Below are 23,502 nucleotides of genomic sequence, written 5' to 3'. Positions count from 1 at the left end.
TACCGATCTATGCTTTGCCTGAAGAAATCGGTACAATTTGGAAAATTCAAACTAACTAAATAAAACATATACATTCAAATGTCAACAGATAAATTGCTTCTAGGGAATATTTAGAATTCATCAGTTTCTGGTTTGAAAACGTTTAAGGGGCTGTTCACTAATTACGTAAGCACATAGGGGGGGGTGGGGGGTTTCACATTTGCTTACGATCTCTTACTAGGGGGGTAGGGGGGGTTTCCAAAAATCTTACGTAAGAAATATTACATTTTAAATTCATCACAGCCACAGCCATACGAAACCATATTACTCAGGATTTATTTTACTAACTACCTATTTATTGCTTAGTTTTGATGTTATGTTATTTATCTTTTAATGTCTTTTAGTTAATAAAAAAAAATTGCAGGTTCTAAGAAATGTATAAAGAATAAATTCAAACCAAAAACACTTAATTACATTTTTAAAAAGAATCGTCGCTTTTCGCTTTTCATCATAACAATCTCTCAATTGAGAAATTTATAAAAACAACAAGAAAAATGGCGCGTTGTGACACCAAGATTTTAATCCATCGTATTTCGAAAATGACTTCATTCATAAAAAATCTTTAAAAATCAATATAAGGCGCTTTAAATAGTGAATTTCTAGACTGTTTTTTCAGTGATAGTGACTATTAACCCTAAATTTTACAAAAGATTTACCAAAAAAAATCCTAAAACTTTATCACTGAATGAGTCTGAGCACTTAGGTAAGTTGAAACCGTGATTGTCGTTAAACATTTTTGCCCCAATTTTAGTAGTATAGATGATTTTTTTAAAAGGTTTTTATGATTTTCATAAAAATAAAAAGGCGCTAACCTGATCTTTCTTTTTGAAATCGGAATTTAGATTTTTTATCGTTTATTCGATTGTGGAAATTTATTGGAAATTATTGCTACCCCAAACATGTCTGGAATAATGTTTTCTTTAATCGTTTATGACATTTCATCTGTTGTTTTGTATAGATTGTGCTTTTCAAATACAGTTTTTTAATTTAACTTTAAAAGTGCTTTGCTTTGAAGTATGTATGTCACATTTTTAATATTTTTAAGCTATTTTTGAATAAAAAAGTGCCAATTTCTCTGACACCAATGCCATAATGCTGGTAAAGTGTCAAAAATAAAACCTAAAAAAAATTGTCAATTTCTCAAAGAATAAAAAACGTAAGATCTTACTAGGGGGGGAGGGAGGTTTTGAAAAATCTTACTTTGTCTTATCAGGGGGGGAGGGAGGGTTGAAAATTTCCAAAATCGTGCTTACGTAATTAGTGAACGGCCCCTAAAATGCTAATTTGATAATTCGCTTAAAGTCCGTTTACTTTTTTTTATCGAATGTGACATGAGTTTATTTGTTGATTTAATCAATAGACCAAATATAGGTCCAAATGACGACTTAAAGTTAAAAAAACAGCAAGCGGATAAGAAAGATACCTCTATCCATAGAATCCTCTAACTGATGACGCTTAAATCTTTTGAATCAATTATTCATTATTATATAATCAAGTTTAATGTTTTTATTAGTTCCACATCAGCGATAAATAAAAATTATAACTTTAAAAAAAATTATCAAATATGTAGTGAGAGTTTTTATCAGTGCGTTATTTAAAAAAACATACACGGTCAATGCAGTTTCCCGCAGAAATTTTTAATTGTTACCCACAAACGCTTCCCCAACTCCTGCAGAAAAATGATTCCACCCTGTGCTGTTCTACCCGTCGTTTGACGTTTGTCGGTAAATGAATTCGAGCTCCGAACGTGTGTAGTTTTGCGGGTAGATTATTTTGCAATTTTCTTCCAATCGACCTGGAAAAAGTTCAGATTCCGACGACTCACCGGCAAGCATACCATCCGCAATGGATACCAGCGGCGATAGCATTGAAAAGTTGTACAAAAACTATGAAATCTTAACGGAAGCAAAGGAGAAAATCGGTGAGGTATGTACGATCGTTCTCTTGGGGCGAAAAGAAGAAAAATGGATGCCGAAGAATGGCGTTGTTTGATGAGTGCGGCCAAGTTGATGCGGATGCATATATTGATTTTTTTTTGTTTTGTTTTCGTAACCCTTCTAGCATGAACTGGAGTACCGGGAAATTCTGGACGCCGTAAAAGGAACGGCCAAGGAAAAGCGACTGGCTTCGCAGTTTATTGGAAAGTTTTTCAAACATTTCCCCACCCTTGCTGAATTGGCCATCGATCGGCAGCTGGACCTGTGCGAGGATGAAGACTCGCAAGTGAGTTTCCTTAATTTTTTTTTACTTCTTTGCCATGTTCAAAAAATTTCAAAAGCAAGTTTGACAATATTATGTTTCAGTTCAATAACTTAAGACTTCGGCGTGTTCGTAAATTGATTATTTCTATCGAAGTGATTAAATTTTTTCATAGATGCTGGCGTTCGTTAATTATAAACGAACGTATGCAAAAGCATTGGAAAGTTGTTTGGCATCCACCGAAAGAAATCAAATCGGTGATGCATCAACCCAAAACATCAATAATTGATTGATTGACATAATTATTAAGTCAATTATGCAAATTCTGATAGTAATTTTTTTATTGATTTAACGTCAGCACATCGATACAAAATCATAGGTCCAAGGTCAAGGAAATAAAGTTTATAATAAATAATTTCTTCCTAGATTCGGAAGCAAGCCATCAAGGATCTTCCCCAGCTATGCAAGGATACCAAGGAGCATACGCCTAAGATAGCCGACATACTGGCTCAGCTTCTAGTGACGGAGGATGTGACCGAGTTGCAACAGGTTCACCAATCTTTACTCACCTTGGCCAAGGTTGGTTACCACACTTTCATCATCATTTGATTGAATTGTTCTAAACTATTTCTTATCTTGCAGTTTGATGCCATTGGAACGTTGACCGGTATCTTTAGCCAGATCGTTTCTGGGGACGAGCAGACTCGTTATCGAAACTTTCAGTTTATTTTGAACAAACTGATGAAATTGGGTTCGGAAATCGTTACAAAAGAAGTCGAGGAATTTGTAATTACCGAAATTAAAAAGATTCTTTTGGTGAGACTCTTAAAATGAGGTTTGAACTTCTTTTACTAATTCACTATCGTTATGTGTTCCTTCTTTAGGATGTAAGCGCCGATGAGTTCCATCTGTGTATGTCTATTCTCAACCAGACCAAGCTCAGTAAAACGGTAACCGGCCATTCCGAGCTGGTTGCGATCGCAATCGAACAAGCCGACCTGGACGCTGATCTAGGAGCGCTGGCTTCCGACGATGAAACCGTAGAACGATTCATTCAATGCTCTAGCGAAGCGATGCCGTATTTTTCGGTAGGTTTTGAAAGGAATTAATTGAACTTTTGCTTTTCAAAGTCTAACTCTTTTTTACTCTTCTAGTCTCAGGTCGAATCTACCCCGTTTATTAAATTCATGTGCGACAAGTTGCTTCCACTCAATGTGTGGAACCTTATTGGAGCCGGAGAGGAACAGCACACTACTCAGCTGAGATTGCTGAAAGTATTCGCCGAAATGTGCGCTTTCAGTGGATCGTTGGAGAACGCCTCGGATAAAGTGGAATCCATTTATAATGCTCTTCTGGTATGCTCGAACTACTCGGTCTTTATAAAACGCATAATTTATCAAGCTTATCGTTTATATATTTACAGGAGTATATGCCGCTTCCGCCAGCGGACGCCGACATGAACGAGACGCCGTCGTTCCAGTTCTCCCACACCGAATGTCTGCTGTACGCGTTGCACACCCTGGGAAAGCAGACCGCCGAATATTTGACATTCCCCAACGATGCCGCCAAGCTGAAGGATTTCCGTTCTCGTTTGCAGTATCTGGCCCGTGGAACACAAGGGTATTTACCGTTTAATTTCTGTAACTTTCAAGCAAATTTGTAAAACGTTCTTAAGAAACAGCGGCTTCTTTTCTCGACGTTTTCCCAAAAATTTAGAATAATCTAACGTATGCAAGTTTCCCTCCAACAGATACATCAAAAAGCTGCAGGAAGCTGTTAAGGGTAAGACGGCAGAAGAGATGAAAACGGAGGAGAATCAGATCAAGGCCACGGCCCTCAAGACTACATCCAACATCAGTACTCTGATTCGTGATTTGTTCCACTCGCCGCCAAGTTTCAAATCTGTCATCCAGCTATCGTGGATTGTTCCGAAAACTAAGGGGGTTAGTATTTACAAGTTATTGTTAGCAGTAATAACCTTAATAACGGAAAAATCTACCTTCAGCCGGACGCTAAAACACCTTCGAAGAGACATGCCGCAATCACATTCGACGAGAACGGAAAGTCTAGTGATTCTAGAGGGCCCAAACAGCCGAAGGGTAGTTCTGGCAGCCAGAAAATGTACACTCCTCCCTCCGGGAAGTATTCGGCTAAGGTACAAAATTATTCGGCCAAGAGTGGAGGTGGCAGCGGAGGAGGCAACAGAGACGGACGTCGCCCTGGTGGAGGCGGTGGATTCCGCAGGAATGGCTTCGGTGGAAGAAGCGGAAGTGGTGGAGGCGGAGGTGGACGAAGGAGATACTAGGAACCTCCACCCACAACACCGCTAAGGAAAGTATCACTCGAGTGAGATCTGAATCGGGATAACAGAAAGAGTACGAATTTTTTGTTTGGTTGATTTCTCCCTTTTTATTTTTTGCTTCCTTTTTCTGCAACTTTTTTTCGCCCATATTTAAGATAATTCCTGCGTCAGCAATACTTTTTCTTTTGTGACGCTAGTATATTTACATCAGATGAGGCTTATGTTCATTTTGCTTAAGATGCATCTCACCTAAGTTTTATGTTAATAGCTGATCATATTTTTATTTGAATTTTACGCGACTAACGTGTAAATTTGCCAATATAATTAGGCTTTACTCTAAGCAAAATGACCGTTGGACAGTCTTCCACTTTCCGTACATCCAGGGAAAAATTCTATTCATTATTTATTTCAGGTTCGAAACTTTTAACTATCCATTCGAAGGCTACTATAATGCTCCCTCATTATTCAAAACTTACGCACACATTCTTGTAAAATGAATTCAACTTTTTTTGTAAGCCCAATCCGATAATTATAACATTATTCTTGAATTTCCAAGCATTTTCCTACCAACACGATATTCGTACTCTTTTTGGAAAAATAACTCGAAATTAGATTACATCATTTAAAACCCTATTGAAAGAAAAAGGACACCGCGGGAAATCGCCATCGTGGGATGCTCCAAAATGTAAGCTGATTGCGTATGAGTTTTTTTTTCAAAGGTATCATTCTTCTACATATTATATAGTTGGTGTCGAAGATATCAAAACATATTTTTTTCCGTCTAAGCACATGTGACGAGTTTTAGAAATTTCAACAAAAATTACAAAACCCGTCTTCATTAAGATGAACACAACCAGTAAAAGTTGCTTCGAAATGCAATAAACGAGTGAGTTTAATCTGGCTGTTTCTTCAGGCAAACACAAAAACCTGTGCAGCTTTTGTCATGAACTTTGTCAGAATATTAAAAAAAAAAGTTAAATAATAATATGAAACATCTTCTGTTGGAAATGTCAAGCAATTTTCCTAACTTTTCGCTGTTTCACGCTATTTATCGGGAATCACAAACATTCGAAAGCATTTTTTCATCAACCGAACTTAGTATTAAATACGAGTGAGATAAATAACCTGAGATGGAGAATGATTAAAAGTTGTGAAGCATCTCCAACAAGGAATGCCTGCCTATTTTCGATTCTGGATGTTTATTCAGAGGTTTGGCATAAAGTTGAGACAAAAAACGATGAAAAAGTGAGCCGGGGCGTACCGATACAGTTTAGTGCTTTGATCGAGAAGTGTTTTTTTTATTGGCCAGCTATTCGTTGCGTTGTCGATAGATGACCAAAAGCAATTTATCCGTACCGAAACAAGTGAAAAAAAATTCTATCAAAAATGTTGCACCACGATGCAAAACTAATCTACTGAACACAAACATTACATACGAAAAGTTCCCCTTGACAATTCTATTACCAAATACATTTTTAGTGAGTAGAAAAGCGGCAACGGTCTTCTGTCTGATCCGAAACATCCCAGACTCATAATAAAAGTACAAATTCAATCAACAAAATATAGTAAGAATAACGGGTGATTCAACCCTCTTAAGATTTTTTTTAAATATAAAAAGATTTATTAAGGCCTCTAACTCAAAGTTTTTGTGTCTACTATTCATCTACTTTTGTTGTGTTAGTATGTAATACTCTCATAAGAATGGTTTCTGATATGTGAACAGTGATGGCGACACGATGAATGCAACTCTTTCGAGACATACGAAGATCCCTCACTCTAAAGAAAAGCTGTGGGAATTGTACAGATGAGATGAAGGATATGCAGATAATAAATCAAATATTTGATAAAAAATGAATAAAATAAATTCCTATGACAACGTTTGTTATTTTGGCAACAAAAGGCAAAAAAAAAAACAAAACAATGTCAGTCATTGATCTATTCTTGTGAGCGACAGATTAACGAAGCAACGACGAGCAACAAAACTTCATGATTCTCAACTGGCAGTTTTACTCAGTGTTAAAACCTTGAGAGCGTGAGCTTATGAACGCGCTCCAAGAATCGTTCCTGGTCTCTGACTAGTACATGTGCGCATCAAAAATAAACAAACCGAGTTCGAAATACAAATTTTTATTTTTAACCCAGTTAATTTATAAAATATGCCTATTTTAGCCGAGGTATTACGGTAAAAATTATGTTAATCAATGAATTGAAATATTTTAACCGTTTTCTAGCTCGCCGGTGATGAGAACACAGGAGAAAGTTCCCGCACATTTGTTTTCGAAGATGAGGGTCATACATTGGGAAATGTGCTGAAGAGTATTATTTGTAAATAGTGAGTATCCGGTTTAATCATTCATTTTATAATATTTAAACACCTCAAAATACTCTTATAATTTCAATCTGCAGTCCGGATGTGAATTTCTGTGGTTATACGGTACCGCATCCGGCAGAGAACAAGATGCACTTCCGCATCCAGGCAGCCAAAAACGTGAAAGCCATCGACATCCTGCGGCGAGGTTTGGAGGATTTGGAACGGGTTTGCGATCACACGATCGAAACGTTCGAAGCGGCAGTGGAATCCCATCGAGACGGTCAACGATGAATGTTTACCTACTTACCTACCTAAATATATTTTTTACGAAATTTCATTATTTTTCTAGGAATAACAGTAGGTATCACGTCCCTTCGCATAAATCTGCTTCACGGCTATTTACATCACTGCATCTTTTCGGAATCTGTTATAATATGGCTGGAATAGACAGATTAATTTTTATAATGGACTTTATTTATGATGTTAATTGATACTTTTTTACAAATTTCGAATTTATACATTTATTCTCGGTATCGTTTGTTAAATTTTTGAATGAATTATTTTAAGGGGTTTAAAAATTAGTCATCTGTTTTGGCAAATAGTGAATGATCTATTTCACGGAACAAAAAATGTTCACAATAACTTCAACCTTAGTGTTGAGTTCAAAACACGTTTTGAATTTGACACACAACGCTTTAAAATCGATCCCTCTATTCTCTTCTTATGAAGCCAAATGTTGTCTTTGGCCGAGCGTCCGCCAGAGGCTGTGATATTCACTATCGTGAGTGCAACAACATATCTTTATATAACGTGGCATTTAATTTCCCTTCTTACTATTTACAGGCAATAAGAACTACAAAACCTATTCTTTCACACTGATCTCAGCGCGCAGAATTTCTAATATATGTATGAATGTATAATGTTCAGAAAATATACGTCCATATGTACTCGCAAAATGCGTAAGTATGTTATAAACTTATCACTTGTAGGTATATTACATACATTTATAGCTAAAAGCTTAAATCGTTTTAAACTAAAAAAATATGAATCCCCTAAGTATGGTTTGTGTTAGTAGTCGTAGAACCCTAAGTTTGTATCGACAATGAAAAAATGCGCTTACTGTCCGAGTAAATCGTTTCTCTATCATATATTCCATATGTTTAGGTTAATGTTAATCGCATAAGCGTAAGTCCTACAAACTAAATCCGAGCGGTTTACGAAAAACGTAACACGTTCGGCCAAACCGCTCGGATTGGAATTTTGTCTTTTCAATCGAAGCGTTTTTCATCATCCGTTAACAGTATAAAATATTGCTGATATTATTATTTCAATCGTTCGTTTGTATTTGTTTTGCAAATCCTCATTATTAGGCACCATTCCGATTAGCAACGAAAAAAACACTCGCTTTCAGCGTGAAACCGAAAAATTGGTGTTGTGTGGTAATCTATGTCCAGTGTAAAACGATTCAGTTCAGTCACGGTTCTTTAATTCGTTTGATTATTGTTTTGTAAGGCCTTTTTTTTAAGGAATACTGCTTTAATATTAGTTGTGCATTTTATGCGTCCCGTTATAAAATCAAAAAGAGTTGTGTTAAGTTGACCTTGAGTGAAGCAAAGTAAAACCATTACAAACTGAACAAATCAGAGATACTATACTAAACGAGTTTCATTGGAACTGAAGACGATAAGCTATACGTAACACTAGAATAAACTTTTTTGCAACTCTCACTTTTTGGAAGGTTCATATTGATACTAATGCAAATTTTCAGGCGGGTCCGAGTAGTTCCGATAACATCTCCCGACTGGAGAAAGCATTGGCAGTAATGCCTGTGCGGGATCGACTCCGGTTCAATTGTGCGCGCCGTTCAGCCCCGGCCGGTCTCGGCCCTCTTCGTCGACGCTGATCTCGATTGCCAAACGCAGAACCCGTTTGAAGGGCCTCCAGCAAGCTGTCCATAACGCCTTCCTGCGTCTGACCGGCATCGATGTCGACCAGTGCCAACTTTCGTTGTTGTCGTTCTTGCATTTCCCTCTGGGCCCGTTCTTTCGCTTCTATCGTTCGCCGTTTCTTATCCTCTTCGTCGCGGATTTTCATGTTTTCTGAGTGGGCCTGGACGAAAGCATCTTTAAATGAGCGGATGTCATTGAAGAATTCTTCCATCGTGTACTTTGCAGGATCAAAGCAGTAATACTCTGAAAGAGCCTGGAACAAGGTTTCCATTTGTGTAAGCATTCTGCCTAATACTTCCACCTGCATGCGGCATTCTACTGCAAATTGACCCATCACTTCCAGGAACCGATCGTCGTCACTTTGTGGGATTTTGTTGTTGTTCAGATCGGATTCTAGGTTTTTGAGAGAGTTGTTCATCTGGCGCATCGTTTTCTGGACGTTGTCTAAGCTGACCCGAGAAGCTTTATCGACATGGGATAGATCTTCATAGAAAGTGAGCGCTTCGGGGAACTTTCGCTCTACTACGTCTGCTATGTAATGCAAAAGAGTCTGCTTGTTTTCATAATCTTTTGTATTGGTTAACTTTGGAAGGAAACTAATTTCAAATCCGAAAGCAGCTTCTTTCTTAGAGCCAGAGTTCATGTAGTTGCCAAGGAGTAGAATAAGTTCCAGAACCTTGGCAAACTTTTTACTCGTTTTGACCTCTTCACATGCTGCTGTACCGGCCACAATGTCTGGCTTACAGTCTTGCACCAAATCGGGAAAGTTGATCTTGAAGCTTAAGCTCTGCAATCGGGCTCCAAGCCGTTTGATATCCCCAATAGTCGCTGCAAAGGCTTCTGGACCTGCAAGTTGTTCTCCGCGGGCTCGAATTTCTTGCAGTCGTTTAAGTTGGTCCGGTGGCGGCAAATATTGTATAAGTTGCTGCAAAACACTTGGCCCCAGTACGGTGGTATCGCAGCGAAGCAGGCAAGAACGTATGTTTTCATGCGACATATGTTTAAGAGATCCTCCCAATAGAATGGATAGGTTTTGTGCAGCCTTTCCATCCAATACTCGCAGATCGACATTTTTCTTAGACGACGGTGGACGGTCAACCGAATCTTTGTCCGCTTGTTTAACAGGTTTAGATGAGAATTTCATTGCTAGACCTGCCAAAATATCGTCGTCTGCCAATTTATCTTCTTGAACTTTAACCCAAAAGGAGTTTTCGGCCAGCTTCTGCGGTACGATGGCTTTCCAGTTGGCTCGCTTCATGGGACCGTCTGTGTCCCATTTTTTCTTGGGTTTCAAACCGTGTGGAAGAGGAGCAGGCATCATAGGAGCCATTGGGCGGAAACCAGGCATACCTGGGGGCATCGGAGGACCCATCCCTGGCATAGGAGGTGGCGGTGGACCCATCCCTGGCATTGGTGGAGGTGGTGGTCCCATTCCAGGCCTTCCCATACCAGGCATCGGTGGCGGAGGAGGGGCTCCACCAAACATTGGAGGGGGCGGCGGTGGTGGACCCCCACTTCCTGGTGGCGGCGGAGGAGGAGGTGGTCCCATTCCTGGCATTTGAGGCGGTGGTGGGATACTGATTTGAGGTAGCTTACTTTTTCCTTTTGGCGAAATGACACCCGTCGCTTCGATCTCCTTCAAACGATCTTCTAGAGCAGAAACTCTAGCTTCAGCTTCTTGTTTTGCAGTTTGTAGCTCCTCCATTCGTTTTTCGAAATCTTCACTTTTTTTCGATTCCATCTCCTTGGTTTTTTCTACCATATCCTCCAAAAGTGTAGATGTGTCTATGTGAAAATCTCGACTCTCAAAATTGGGATCACATCCACTCTTGTGCAGCACAATTTGCGAAATGCATTCTTCTATAAGTTTAAAATAAGCCGGTCTATACGCATGATCATCTCTAATAAATAACAAATGCTGTAAAATTGACAAAAAGTATGGTTCACAACTCGTATCTGCAACCAAATTCTTCAGCAGTCCAAAACAATCTTGCATGTCGTCTAACTCTAATCGAACATTATCGAATCGGTTACTAAACTCCTCAAAGTCATCTTCCTTGAAGGCATTGAAAATCTTAAAATGCTTTTCCAGATTTTCGTTGTTGCTTTTCTCTACTATTTCCGCAAGCTGGTCAAGTCGATCGTGCAGCCCCGCTCGCATCAACTCGCAACGTAGATGCAGGCGGAAATTCACATCAGTGGGGGTATTGATGATACTGTTGATGAAGATCATCGTATTGCTGGCCAATTCGAGATTTCGATCGTTTTCCACGAACAACCCCTCGACAATTGGTCGAAACCGTTCACTTCCAGGTCGTGCCATCATCGTGGCATTGGTTATGGCCTTCAGCATCTTTTCGTAGCCGTTACGTTCCTTGACCAACCCTATGGCGGCCAGCAGCTTTACCGCCTCGCACATCGTATGTGGTTTGGCAGCATCTACACTTTGTGCTAGCAATAGCACCGCAGCATGTTGATCCGGTGTCAGGATCACGTTCAATCCCCAGGAATTGTTCATAATCGCCTTCAAACATCGCAGACATTCGTACTCGATTTTTTCGAACCGTCGAGGATTGGATTTGCAGTGCCGCAGCAGGTTCACAATCTCGTTGATTCCGTCCTCGCCGAACTCCCTGATCCAACTGAGGGGATTGCTGGTCAGGGCAACTCGTAAGCTTTCCACGCATTGCAGCACTTTCGGGATTCGGCTGATGAAGTCCCCGTCTCGCAGATACTGGATGTAATCGATGGGTTTCTCGTAGCGAGAGTTGGCACGATGTTCGGTGTTCGTTTTGCCTGGAGAAAGATAAAAAAAAGAATAGTTAGATAATTGTTCATTGCTGCATAAACTTATGATTGTAATTTAGTTCTTAGTTAGAAAAGGCTCAATTAATTTGATATTGTTTGAAAGGGTGCCATGCGCAATTTCGATAAGGCACCCTGTATGAAAAAGAACGACGTGAATGTGAATTAGAAGGATCCGTGCAAACTGTGCTAGTCAACATTGACCATCAGGAAAAAAAATTCTTAGTTTTATATCAAAATCAGAGCTTCAAAAAAACTGTAAAACAATTGTGTAAAAAATATAGTTTTAGAGACACGAAAGCCACAGTCGTGGTAAAATGTCTATAATAAATGAAAAAAATAGGCACCCTGTTAGGCTGTATTTAATCCCAACGTATAGATCATATGAACATATTTCTCATGAGGAACGCCATTTATGAACCTAAGTTCATACGTATAATGTCTATAGAAAGTGTGTTTTTATATGTAAATCTTCGACAGCCTATTTAAGGTAGAATAAATATTTAACTCTGATAAGAGCAATTCACGTGCGCTCTTAGTTTCGTATGAGTAATTTCGCATGGCTGGAAAATCAGTTGGTCATTGAGAAAAAATCAGAACACTCGTTCCACGATTAACGGTTTGCATCTTGACATTACTTTTATCATATAAATAGGCATTTCAAATGGTTTGACACGTATTTTATTGTGATCAGGTTAAAAACGCTCAGTTACTGTTGTTTGTTTTAATTCCCATGAAATCGGAAGATAAAAAAATTACGGTTTGAGCTATTTAAAGTTCAATCTCTCAGACTCGAAGTATGTCAGTCTTGCAGTATCTTTGACATTGTTCAGAAGGATTTCGCGAGAAACAAAAAATTAAAATGAAAGCTAAACTTCTACTTCTGTGCATCATAATTGGTTCCATTGAAGCCGGACCTATTTTTCCATTCTTATTTCCAAGTTCCTCAGGACAATCCAATCCAGTGGGAGGCGCCTTTCTCGATGTAGCCAATCAGTTCATGGACACTGTGTATAAAATGTTAGAAAGAATAGAAAAAGCTATTGCTGCAACGGGAGAGAACGTCAATAAACAGAATGCTGCGATAATGGAACTTCGAAAAAAGCTGGAAAGTTTGCAACAAAGTTTGCCTCCCATCGCTGGTCCTGAAGCAGGATCAGCAGCGCCTATAGTAGAATCAGCAGCACCTGTAGGAGGATCAGAAGCACCTGTAGAAGGATCAGCAGCACCTGAAGAAGGATCAGCAGCACCCGTAGAAGGATCAGCAGCACCTGTTGCTGACTCAAATTCGACCGCTGTTGAACATCCATCTGATGCTGCAACAGATGCTACGACCAAAGAAGCTACGGCCAAAGAAGCTTCAGCCAAAGAAGCTACGACCAAAGAAGTTACTGTCCACATGATCAAAACCTGATCACCAGTATATCACAGAAGGTACCAATCAGGAAATAAGATTCATCAGTAAAATGAGTGTTTAAATGTTAATAAGTGTAATAAATTTAAATATAGGTATATATCTATGCGGCAAAACTGAAGTCCAAGCACATTCAGGGTAGTGGTTCTGGTTGCAATTATTTGAGAAAGAACATCAAAAGTTACGCTGCGCCCTCAAGTTCACCGGGGGTTTCTTACGTTTTCTCCGCTAGTGCGTCTCTTGAAAACAAAGAAGTGTATTCGAAAAAAAAAATGAAACACTTGTTTTGTGAATAACTTATGAATGCATGGATGGAAATTGATGAAATTTTCAGAGAAACTACCTTGCTAGTAATGTAATGTCTACGTGCACGAAATTTGGTGACAATCTTTTTGGTTTTTTGGACAGCGTCCAATATTGAAGTTCATGGACAAAATTTTGTGTGCAGGATCGAAAAAATCTCAGAAAAGTCCCAGTGGGAGATCCAAAAATAGCTGAAAATCAACTATTCGATCGAATTTCACATGTTAGTTCGTATAAAAAGTCTTAAAGGACCCAATAAATAGTGAGCTAAAATTTGAATAAAAGTGAAGATTATTGATTCCATGAAGTGAAAGAATGTGAAAGGTTTTTTCAAGATTTATCCGAAAATATGAATAGAGGAAGTTTTGAAAAAGTCAAATTTTTTTGACTGGTTCACCTAGCTGACTTATAAATAGGCTTGACATCATTTCTACAAGGTAGAAAAGCTGCCCACCGGAAAAAAGTAAGAAAATACGGTGGTCAAATCGTGCACAAAATATTTGGACTGCTTGTGGAAAGATATTGTTAAAAATTTCGTAATGGACTGCAAAACGAACTCTTTAACGGTCACCTGGCAGGTTTCCAATCAAAAACTTTTCGTTGACAAGTACTTCCCGGAAAAAGATGAAAAAAAAATTGAAAATTTTATGCCTAGGTAGTACTTGAAAAAGCTAACGATCTGTGGAAACTGCTAATTTTTCAGTCTTTCATAACGATTGACACGATGAATGACTGAAAATACAAAGAAGACTGCCTCCAAATGTGACCGTTATCTCTGCAAAGCACTTCAATAGGTCCCACAATGTTAATACTCTGTTTAAGTTGGATCTGGAATCGTGCCTTACAGAAAACGGTGGTAGAGTGATTAAAAGTCAAATATGTTGTTTTGTGCCGAAAGAGGACAATCGGCTAAATTTGTTATAATTCAACCAAATTCAAAATTTTGAGTTGAAAGTCAAGCTTCAGGAATCAGTAAACGTAATCAAAAATAGCCTTAACTTTAAAGAAGGTGGTTCATAGTATGCCTTCTAGATGACGCATGTGTTGCCCAAAAATTAAAGTTAAAAATGTCTTTATTGGACGCCATCCAAAAAACCACTTGAAAAGTCATCACAAAAATTTGCATATGTAAACATTACGTTACCGAGTAACTTCGCTGAAAAAGAAGCTGGATCCGAAATCGAAACGACGATACCAAAGGCTTCAGGGTATACAATCCTGAACTTCGTCATAAGTCGAAAAGTGGTTATTTTCCATTAAGGTGGATGTGAAGAATTAAAGGACAAGCGACATGAACCGGTAATTTTCCTTTAAATTGACTTTTCTGAGCCAGCTGTTGTAACCAGCATAACCTGTACTGCCTAGTTCAGTAGGAATCTTTGATTAAAGCGCGTACCATGCAAGGAAGCGCCTTAGTGAGCAACGAAGGAGGACCACCTGACATTCCCTAGCGCACCACCAACCAGCGCGATTAGGTCAACGGGAGCGTATTTGGCGGATAGATGGTGCTGTACGTCTTGGTAGCACCATTACCAAGAATGACAAGAGGGCATGATGGGAGGAACCACAAAGCCTTTGACCTGGATCGGGGTCAAAGACCGCATGCAAGATCCGCTTCATTTGGATGGAAGATCTCGACGAAGCCACACAATCCTGTGAACGCCATCAACCAGCTGTGAAGAGCGTTTGAACATCCAGGACCCCGATATTTGGCTTTGGAAAACCATCCCGCCGTGCCAGCGTCCGTCAACCAGTGCTGGCCGTTTAGGGCTCATTCCTTCGCGCCACCTTGGCAGCATCCGTTTACCCGTGCTGGCCATTCTAGGGCTTGAACCCATTGGTCGGATTACCGGCCTCAGTCAACCTTGCTGTACGTCATTAGGCCCGTGCCGCACCTGGCCTGGCTTTTCGACCGCCCGTACACTGACCGCGTGTGTCGACCATTTGCACTGGAATTCCCCCCAGAGGTGTTCGGAATTTGTGTAGTGCAATCAGGCAGCCATCAACAACCGACGGCCAGGACGTCAGAGGTGGGCAAGCCGTGCACGCAGTATCAGCAGTGACCCGTTGACCTACCTGTGACCCACGTTCCAGGGGTCCTTCCGGCATCCGTTCCGGGGAGAAGCCCTTCCTTGGCCCACGTGCTTCGGCTGTACCAGCTCGCCACCTGTAAGACGCAATCCTAAGGTAGGACAACCCAGCTTAATCTAGGGAGAGTTCCGGTGACCATTTGTGTGTACCCCAAGATAGGGAAATGAAGGTGGGATTTCTTTAATGCGCATTTAAGGTGTTTGCTTGTTCTGAAAACTTATCGAGTGTGCCGACCCTGAGGCTTAGAGGGGGGTTCTTGCTCGCCAGAGCAGTCTGGGGAACCGTTGGTTACACTGTGACAGTCATTGAGGGAACTGTGCTTCAAGTTTCGGAAGAAACCTCAAGCTCGTCGGCAGAAAAGGATTTTTTTACAACACCCGGTGGCAGATTGCGCGCTAACACCCACCGCAATCTGGTAGACCTGCTGAAAAAGAGCATGAGTTTAGAGGCGCAGCAGCCGGGAGCGCAGGTACCCAGGCAAGTATAACGATTAAATTTCTTATTCGACTTTTACACGGCTAAAATGTCTCCCTATCAATGCAGACGACCGCATGTGTGGACGATCCTACGAGCTACAAAAAGGTACTCGGTCGGCCGGAACGTGTGCTGTGGATTGCGGCGATGTGAGAGGAAATTGCAGCTGATGGCTTTGGCGAAACTGTTCAGGAAGCGTTGTGGTGGATGATTTGTGAAGCAACGAAGCTGAAGGTTGTTGAGGTTTGTCCAATCGAAGCAATCGATGGGACAGATAACAATTAATAAACAAATATTATATGTAACCATAGAAACTGTTTAGTATATAAGGTAGCGAAATTAGTTAAATAAAGTATTCCAGTGTGTACCACCAAGTAGTCAAGGTCTCTCCTTTCCACTGCCCAAGTGCTGTATCAATAGGATATGGGCCCAGCACTAGTGGAAAGGAGGAGAAGAAGCGGAATCAACAGTGGACAGTCATCCAGCCAGGAAGCCGATGGAAGGACAACGAGCCGAAGCCAAGGAAAGTCAACGAGCTGGGAACCGTGGAAGGTTGTAGGACCAGGAGCCATCTGGATGGTCGTCGGACCGGGAAGCCAGGTGGAGGTCGACAAGCCAGGAAAACGGTGGTCGTCGGACAAGTTCCAAGGAATCCATAGGAAGGTCGGCCAGCCGGAGCCAGAGGAAGGTCGTCGTGCTATTGGTGAGGCGTCGGGCCAATAGAAGAGCGTCGAGCCGGAACCAAACAAGGTCGTCGGACCGGTGGTATGGAAGGTCGTAGGGCTGGGACCACGAATGCGGTCGTCTGGCAAGAGCCACTGGTAGGTCATCGAACCGGAAGCCATGGAAGGTTGGCGGCCGGTATCATGGAACGTCGTCAAGTCAGGAACCAGGTGGTGGTGGTGAGTCCAGGAGCCGCTGGAGGATTTACGAGCGTGGTACCACGGAAGGTCGCCAAGCCGGTACCATGGAAGGTCGTCGGACTGGAAAGCCTAGTGAAGGTCGTCGAGCTGGACCACTAGAAGAGTCAGGCCTCAGGAAAGGCGTCGAGGCGAAGGATTAATTAATAAACATGTATTATATTTAACCATAGAAACTGTTTAGTATAAAAGGTAGCGAAATCTCCAGCCTGTGAGCTCAGGCAAGTATGGCCCTCCTGACCGTTAACCTCCGCCTGATGGTTCCTCCCCTTCCAGCTTTCGAGGCTCTAGCTCTGCGATGGAATCTTATGATTCACTCACCATGTACTACCAGAATGTCGAGGGTATAAACTCCTGTCTAGCAGATTATCTGCTTGCCAGCTCTTGTTCCTGCTACGACATCGTCGCTTTCACGGAAACATGGCCGAACGACCGTACCATCTCGAGTCAGATATTTGGACAAGATTACGTTGTTTTTCGTTGTGACCGCAGTCCCCGTAATAGCAAGAAGAACACTGAAGGTGGAGTTTTAATTGCTGTTAAATCCAATTTCCATGCACTGCTCATTGACGATGACTCATGGCACGACTTGGAACTTGTGTGGACCCGCATCGATCTTGGCAACCGAAAATTCTACGTATACGTGCTGTACCTGTCCCATGATCGACGCTATTTCCCATATCCTCTTCACCATCGACTGGAAATCTGAACTCGATCTATTGAATCCCAATGCTGCGGCCGAAACCTTTTCGCATATCTTAAATTACGTTATCGACCGCCACGTGCCAAAGCGAGCGACTTCCGGGAATTGGCGGACTCCCTGGTTTACGAAAGAGCTGCGTCGACTGAAGACTGCGAAGAGATGTGCTCTCAGAAATAACCATAAGCTCAAATCCTCCCAAACTAAGGATGTGTATCGAAGACTGAACTCCGCTTATAAAAAAGCCAGTAAGCGTTTTTACCAAAATTATCTTTTTCGAGTACAACGTAACCTCAAGTCCAACCCAGAATCGTTCTGGAAGCATGTCAAATGTCAGCGGAATGAACCTGGTATTCCAACTCAAATGTTTCTGGATGGCAACACTGCGAACTCTGATTGCGGAATCTCTCTTTGCTCAAAAATTCTCGAGTACCTTTGCTACTGCTCCAACATCCCCAGAACATGTGGAGAGTGCTGTTAGGAATGTTTCGCCACTCGGCTTCTGCATGAGCAAGGTTGTAGTAGAGGATGCGGTCATATCTAAAGAAGCGGCAAGGCTCAAAAACTCCCTCTCCACTGGCCCAGACGGTTTACCATCTACCTTTTTAAAACGATGAATGCCTGTTTTACTGACAAGACAGTCTTGCAAGCTTCTCTTGACAGAGCCACATACCCTTCACTGTGGAAGGAAGCTTACGTGTTACCAGTCCATAAAAAGCGAGATCGGAGAGATATCAACAACTATAGAGGAATTTCTTCTTTATGTGCAATCTCCAAACTATTCGAATTAGTCGTTATGGATCCGATTTTCTCGTACTGTAAGCAACATTTTCCAATCGATCAGCACGGTTTTATGCCCAAACGCTCCACGACAACTAACCTGTTGACGTTCACCTCCTATGTACACGAAAGTTTTGCTGCTAAGTCTCAAACTGACGCCATTCAAACCGATTTGTCAGCAGCGTTTCCTAAGGTGGACCACGAAATCGCCATTGGTAAGCTTGGACGCTCAGGATTCTATGGACCTTTACTTGGCTGGTTCCGCAGTTACTTAACTGAACACTCTGTCCAGCCAGTTCTCTGCCTCCTCCGGTGTGCCCCAAGGTAGTCACTTGGGACCGATTATCTTCTTAATCTATTTTAATCTATCTCTCGAAAACGGCAGCCTTTTTGCGTGGAGTACTTCTTAGGAGATGAGTCCATTGCGCGGGCGGACCACATCAATGATTTGGACGTAATACTCGACCGTAAGCTGGAATTCAAAACACATACGAACTACATCGTCGATAAAGCTTCTAAAAGCCTCGGATTTATAATTCGAGTGGCCAAGTAATTCAAGGACGAGTACTGCCTGAAGAGCCTGTATTGCAGCATAGTTCGATCCATCCCGAAGAAATGCAATACGAGCTTCTTTCGTCGCCGATCTGCTGACATCGCGTATCGATTGTCCTACGCTACGGGAAGCTATTCCTCTTAGGCTGATGTCATACTCAGGCGACAAGCAGCGCGTTGATTTGCAACACGTTCACACGACATACCTGCTCTCATTTGAGCTCCATGGAAAAAGCGCAGACCTGTCATACTGAGCGCATTGGAAAGCGCGACAAAGCTGATGTCAGGGTGTTTTGAAGCGCGACAAGTAGGAAATCCAATGGGAATATTGTTTTTTTCTCGGTTTGAAGCAGTGATTCCGGGTTTTAAGCACAATAGTATAGAAGATCCGTCCGAACTTGTGATAATAAACTTAAAAATATCTTAATCGGCGAGAAAATTTTCATGAATTCTTAGTTCCAGGTAAAAAACAAGGGATTTTGTCTGTTCAAATTTCGGCATTCTTGCAATCCGGGTCATGATTTGATGAGTTTTTAATGGCTTTTCGACTTTGACGATTTGAGGGATGTTTTCCGAAGAAAAGTTTTAAGAATATCGAGAATTAGATGTAAATTTAGTGTAACTTTAACTTTAAATTGTCATTTGGACAAATTGCTTCCAGCAATATTTATACGATAGAGTACCGCATTCAAGAAATAATGTTTGGACATGAGACAGTAAAATACGTGCTGGATGCCTTTTGCATGCAGAATTTTTGCAACCCTGATAAGTCAGATCACTGTGGGAAAGCGCCTGCATTTATACTATCCTGATGGTGCCGGATATTTTCAAATCAAAAGCGAACAATGTCGAGCGCCTTTGTATATGCAACACATTGATTTGAGTACATTTTATTTTACTGAATTAATTCAGAATAAATAAAAAAAAATAATGATTACCCCATTTTTCCAGCAAACTTCGCTAATAGGATCAGTGCATTAATTACGAATTTTTGGCAATCAAGTGTCAATAATTCTCAATACTGCCTAGATTTGCCAAAACTAAATCTGATTGCGCTGGCAGGCCTTTAATGCTCTTCCACGTTTACGCTTATGCATGTATTAAATGAAAGAAGAGACAAAAGTGCAACTGCTGATGATTGTCCATCAAAGTGGTTGATCGATTTCCTTTCTTGTCCCGCAGTACTACGACGACTATCCAAGTGTGAATACACAAAACAACAAATATCAAATGACGGTGACGAGATAGGCGTCATATGCGCTTGGTTTGTTAAATTTGTGCTGGACACGGGACAATATGGTTCTCATTGATTAGCACATCTTTTTTACTGGTAGCTATCATTGATCACTTTTGATCTTTTTTAGTATGGGTAATAATGACCTTAGAAGTGGATCCGAATTTGAATTATCTCAGACTTTGTAACTACATTCCTTTACATTTCATGGGAAGAAACAACAAACTAACAATAAACAAAACAGAAACACTACCAAAAATAGATGCAATATTAATAATAATAATAATAACAAACACTGGCACAGCATCCGCACGCTTTCATGGAAGCAGCCAAGAAATTAGCAAAGGGTTTATAAAGAACTTCCTCTCCGTGAGATAATTTCTAAAATTATCTCCCTTTCTTCCCAGTTCGTACAAGCACAAATAACAGCAGCATCGACATCAACCAACATCTTTCTAGCCAAGAGTTGCAGCCAGATGCTGTTTATTAATAAAATTTGCGCATCGTTTTTCGTCCGCCAAAGTGACAGGATACAAGTATGATTTAGGACTTAAACGATAATCTATTATTTTTAAATCATGATCGTACAGTTAAATCGATGATCCAACAATTACAGCGGCGAGTCAACGACTTGACCGATGCGATGATGAGTCAAGTTCATCTGAAAGAATCCATTCAGAGAGTAGCCACACACACGCCGTTTTGATTCAGCTGTGACTGCAAGAGACCTCAAGGCCGTTTTAACAAGCTAGGTAGTATTACAAAGAAACCAAACAGTCTCTCCCGCTCTTTATGGTCAACGTTTGATCCCATGACTTCCGCAAAATATATTCCATTGAGGATTCAATTTGGAAGAAGAAATTGTTTGGCCCACTTGTTGAACCTGTGATTAATCACAATTTCTGTACAACAACAAACTACTCACCCTTCACATGCATCAGAATCATTTTCTTCTTCTCGTCCAGCGGTTTCAGCAGCAGTGGATCTCGTTTATCCTTGGGGATATTCATGTCCTCTAAAATCTCCAGGAACTTTTGGTTAACCTCGGCTTCGGGCATCCTCTTGAGGGCCAAACTCAGCTCGTCCAAGACGGCCATTTCCGCCTCGGTTCCCGACAATGGGCGGTTCCCATTGACACTTCCGCTGCCACCGTGGCTTCCGCCTGACCCATACCCTAATCCACTCGTTGACCCGTAGCCTCCTGTGCCACTACGGCTTGCTTTCTTGTGTGGCCGACTGAACAAAGTGTCCAGAAGGCCGCCCGATTTTGCACGGTCATGTTTCGACATTTTTTTAAATTTTATTTTCTTCTATAACTATCACAACACACCTATTTCTAGGCCAGAGCCACCAGCCACGGCCAACAAATATATAAAAAAAAGATGTTAGCCACCAAGCACCAGAACGCCACGATTAACTTCGGAAAATAAACTAAGAAACTATAGGTTCGCGCTTGCACACTTCCGGTACCCAGTCACAATCCGTCGGGATGCTTCCACCACCCCGAGGGAGAAACTTTTCGTGATAGCAAAAGTATCAGTTCGTAATCCAGCAGGCGATGACCATCAAACGTTGACATCATTTCACACTGCTGCTGGCTGATGATTCCGTCGCTGTCGTCGTCGCCAACTTTGCCACTTTTGACATTCTTTTTTCCTTGTCGTCTCTCTGACTTTGATTCCTTCGCTCTTTTTATTTCATTTGCGATGTCGTGCGATGGGGAGCGCTGGAAGAAACAAACACAAAAAAAACAGGTTCGCACGATCCCTTACCGATGGAATTTATATTTCGGTATCAAATTTTGAATACGGCGAATGCGCCAAGACCTTTGTTTTGAGAAAAACGCATTCCAAGTTTCAGAAAATAAAATCAATTTCCTATTTAGCTGCGTACAATCATTTTCCTAAAGAAGTCGCTAAAATGCTTTCAAATTGGTTTAATTTCAACACCCGATCGATAAATATAGCTTTTCCGTTCTAATTACCACAAAAAATTAATAAATATAACTGTGGGCCCTTTTACCACAGACTGGTGCTCTCATTTTGTTCATTCGCCAAATTGGAGTGCCCTTTTGAATTGCAGAATGACTATTCGCCTTTTGGATCACTCATTAAAGAAGCAATATTCAAGCAAATTTCGGCTTGAAAGCGGGTCCAAATGATCACGTTAACCCATTAGCACATTCAACGATCTTATAAATACTGATTTGTGCATCTCCTCGTCCTGGAAATTTTTTTTTCGAAAACTTCAATGCCCTTTTTCCATCTCGAGATAACTATTGGCCCTTTTGTTCGCGACGAAATTTTGAGGGGAAATGGGCGAATGAACTGTGGGATTACACACTCATAAAAAAAGCTATTCGCCTTATTTAAAAAATTAAATTTAACTTCACTAAAATAAGAAAAATTGAAAGGAGATCGTATTTTCGGATGTAAAATGAATAGTTTAACGCATTTATGTGATTATCTGGATTTGTTTACAGTTGGCGCATTCGCCGTATTCAAAATTCGATACCGATTTCAATTCGCTCGCACTTGTGGCAGACGCAATTAAACTATAACGTACCGATTTTCTTACTTTACGATGATTGTTTGCGCTGAACTAACTAATGGTGGTCGATAAACTTTGCAGAACGGACGAATTTCGTTACGCGGGTGCTGTTGAATGTACTAACTTAACAGTAATTTGCAATTCGATGATGGTTAACAGCGCAGTCCACGGATGCGATGATGCTTTGCTTTCTCAAATTTTTTTGAAAAACATTCCGCGATTACGTCAACGCTAGGGTTGTACTCGAAGCTGTGCGTTCATTTTTGTTTTCGAATGTTCGAAAAACACTGACATACTTTGCTATGCATTTTGGAACGAAAATCCTAGTAAATTACGGCGTATTCGTATAGATTGATTTTTTTTCTTCTATCGAATGATTATTTTTCAATTATATATGCTGGTGTTCGTAAATTATAAACAATCGTATGCAAAAGCATTGAAAAGTCTAGCGTAACATTTCATAAGGGCGACACTAGAAGTCAGCTCGAAACGAGAAAAACGCGTTTGAAATTTCGGAACATCGATTCAAATCTTATTTAAAAAATAAACAAGTTTTTGTTCAATAAAATCAAGAAATGTGCATTATATTCACTTAAGTTTGTTGGTTATTAAAGCTTTGACTTTTTTCAAAAAATTTCGGATATTTGAGAGTTTCGCCCATTTTTTTGTTTTCAATTCCAGTCACGCCTGCGAGTTTTGCCCGATTGAACGGCCCTTTTTGTTCTGATTTAAAAGTTACGGTCCACTCAGATACGCCTATTGGCCCTACCCGAATATAAAAATTAATCCCATTTTGAATAGGCGTATCTCACGTTTCAACGAATATGCATCATCGGGAAGTTCCACCCAATTGCACCAAAATTTCCCCCAAGATTGATC

The 23,502-nt window shown here is 40.8% G+C and overlaps 3 protein-coding genes across 4 annotated transcripts; 2 read left to right on the top strand and 1 right to left on the bottom strand.

The window, feature by feature from the left end:
• The first annotated feature begins 1,752 nt into the window (after nt 1-1,752).
• LOC129744558 (apoptosis inhibitor 5 homolog) lies at nt 1,753-6,031 on the top strand. Its single transcript, XM_055737142.1, has 9 exons — nt 1,753-1,965; nt 2,101-2,262; nt 2,665-2,817; nt 2,881-3,054; nt 3,123-3,326; nt 3,393-3,593; nt 3,662-3,858; nt 3,989-4,181; nt 4,244-6,031. Exons 1-9 carry the CDS (start codon nt 1,885-1,887, stop codon nt 4,541-4,543), a joined length of 1,665 nt encoding a protein of 554 aa, XP_055593117.1. The 5' UTR covers nt 1,753-1,884; the 3' UTR covers nt 4,544-6,031.
• Nucleotides 6,032-6,573: 542 nt separating this feature from the next.
• LOC129744559 (probable DNA-directed RNA polymerases I and III subunit RPAC2) lies at nt 6,574-7,188 on the top strand. Its single transcript, XM_055737143.1, has 3 exons — nt 6,574-6,714; nt 6,772-6,872; nt 6,947-7,188. Exons 1-3 carry the CDS (start codon nt 6,697-6,699, stop codon nt 7,140-7,142), a joined length of 315 nt encoding a protein of 104 aa, XP_055593118.1. The 5' UTR covers nt 6,574-6,696; the 3' UTR covers nt 7,143-7,188.
• Nucleotides 7,189-7,651: 463 nt separating this feature from the next.
• On the bottom strand, nt 7,652-22,828 carry LOC129744557 (protein diaphanous-like). 2 transcript variants are annotated; one of them, XM_055737139.1, is made up of 3 exons: nt 22,639-22,828; nt 20,999-21,799; nt 7,652-11,596 (listed from the first exon to the last, which is right to left on the bottom strand). In XM_055737139.1, the coding sequence occupies exons 2-3, from the start codon at nt 21,360-21,362 to the stop codon at nt 8,616-8,618; spliced, it is 3,345 nt and encodes a 1,114-aa protein (XP_055593114.1). In that variant the 5' UTR covers nt 21,363-21,799; nt 22,639-22,828; the 3' UTR covers nt 7,652-8,615. The 2 variants fall into 2 exon arrangements, with proteins under 2 accessions (XP_055593114.1, XP_055593115.1); XM_055737140.1 differs by lacking the exon at nt 22,639-22,828 and having other exon boundaries at nt 20,999-22,275.
• Nucleotides 22,829-23,502: the final 674 nt, after the last annotated feature.

This window comes from Uranotaenia lowii, chromosome 2 (assembly GCF_029784155.1).
Source record: "Uranotaenia lowii strain MFRU-FL chromosome 2, ASM2978415v1, whole genome shotgun sequence".
Lineage (NCBI taxonomy): Eukaryota > Metazoa > Arthropoda > Insecta > Diptera > Culicidae > Uranotaenia > Uranotaenia lowii.
The sequence above is the reverse complement of the archived record's forward strand: the minus strand, read 5'-3'. Positions and strand labels throughout refer to the sequence as shown.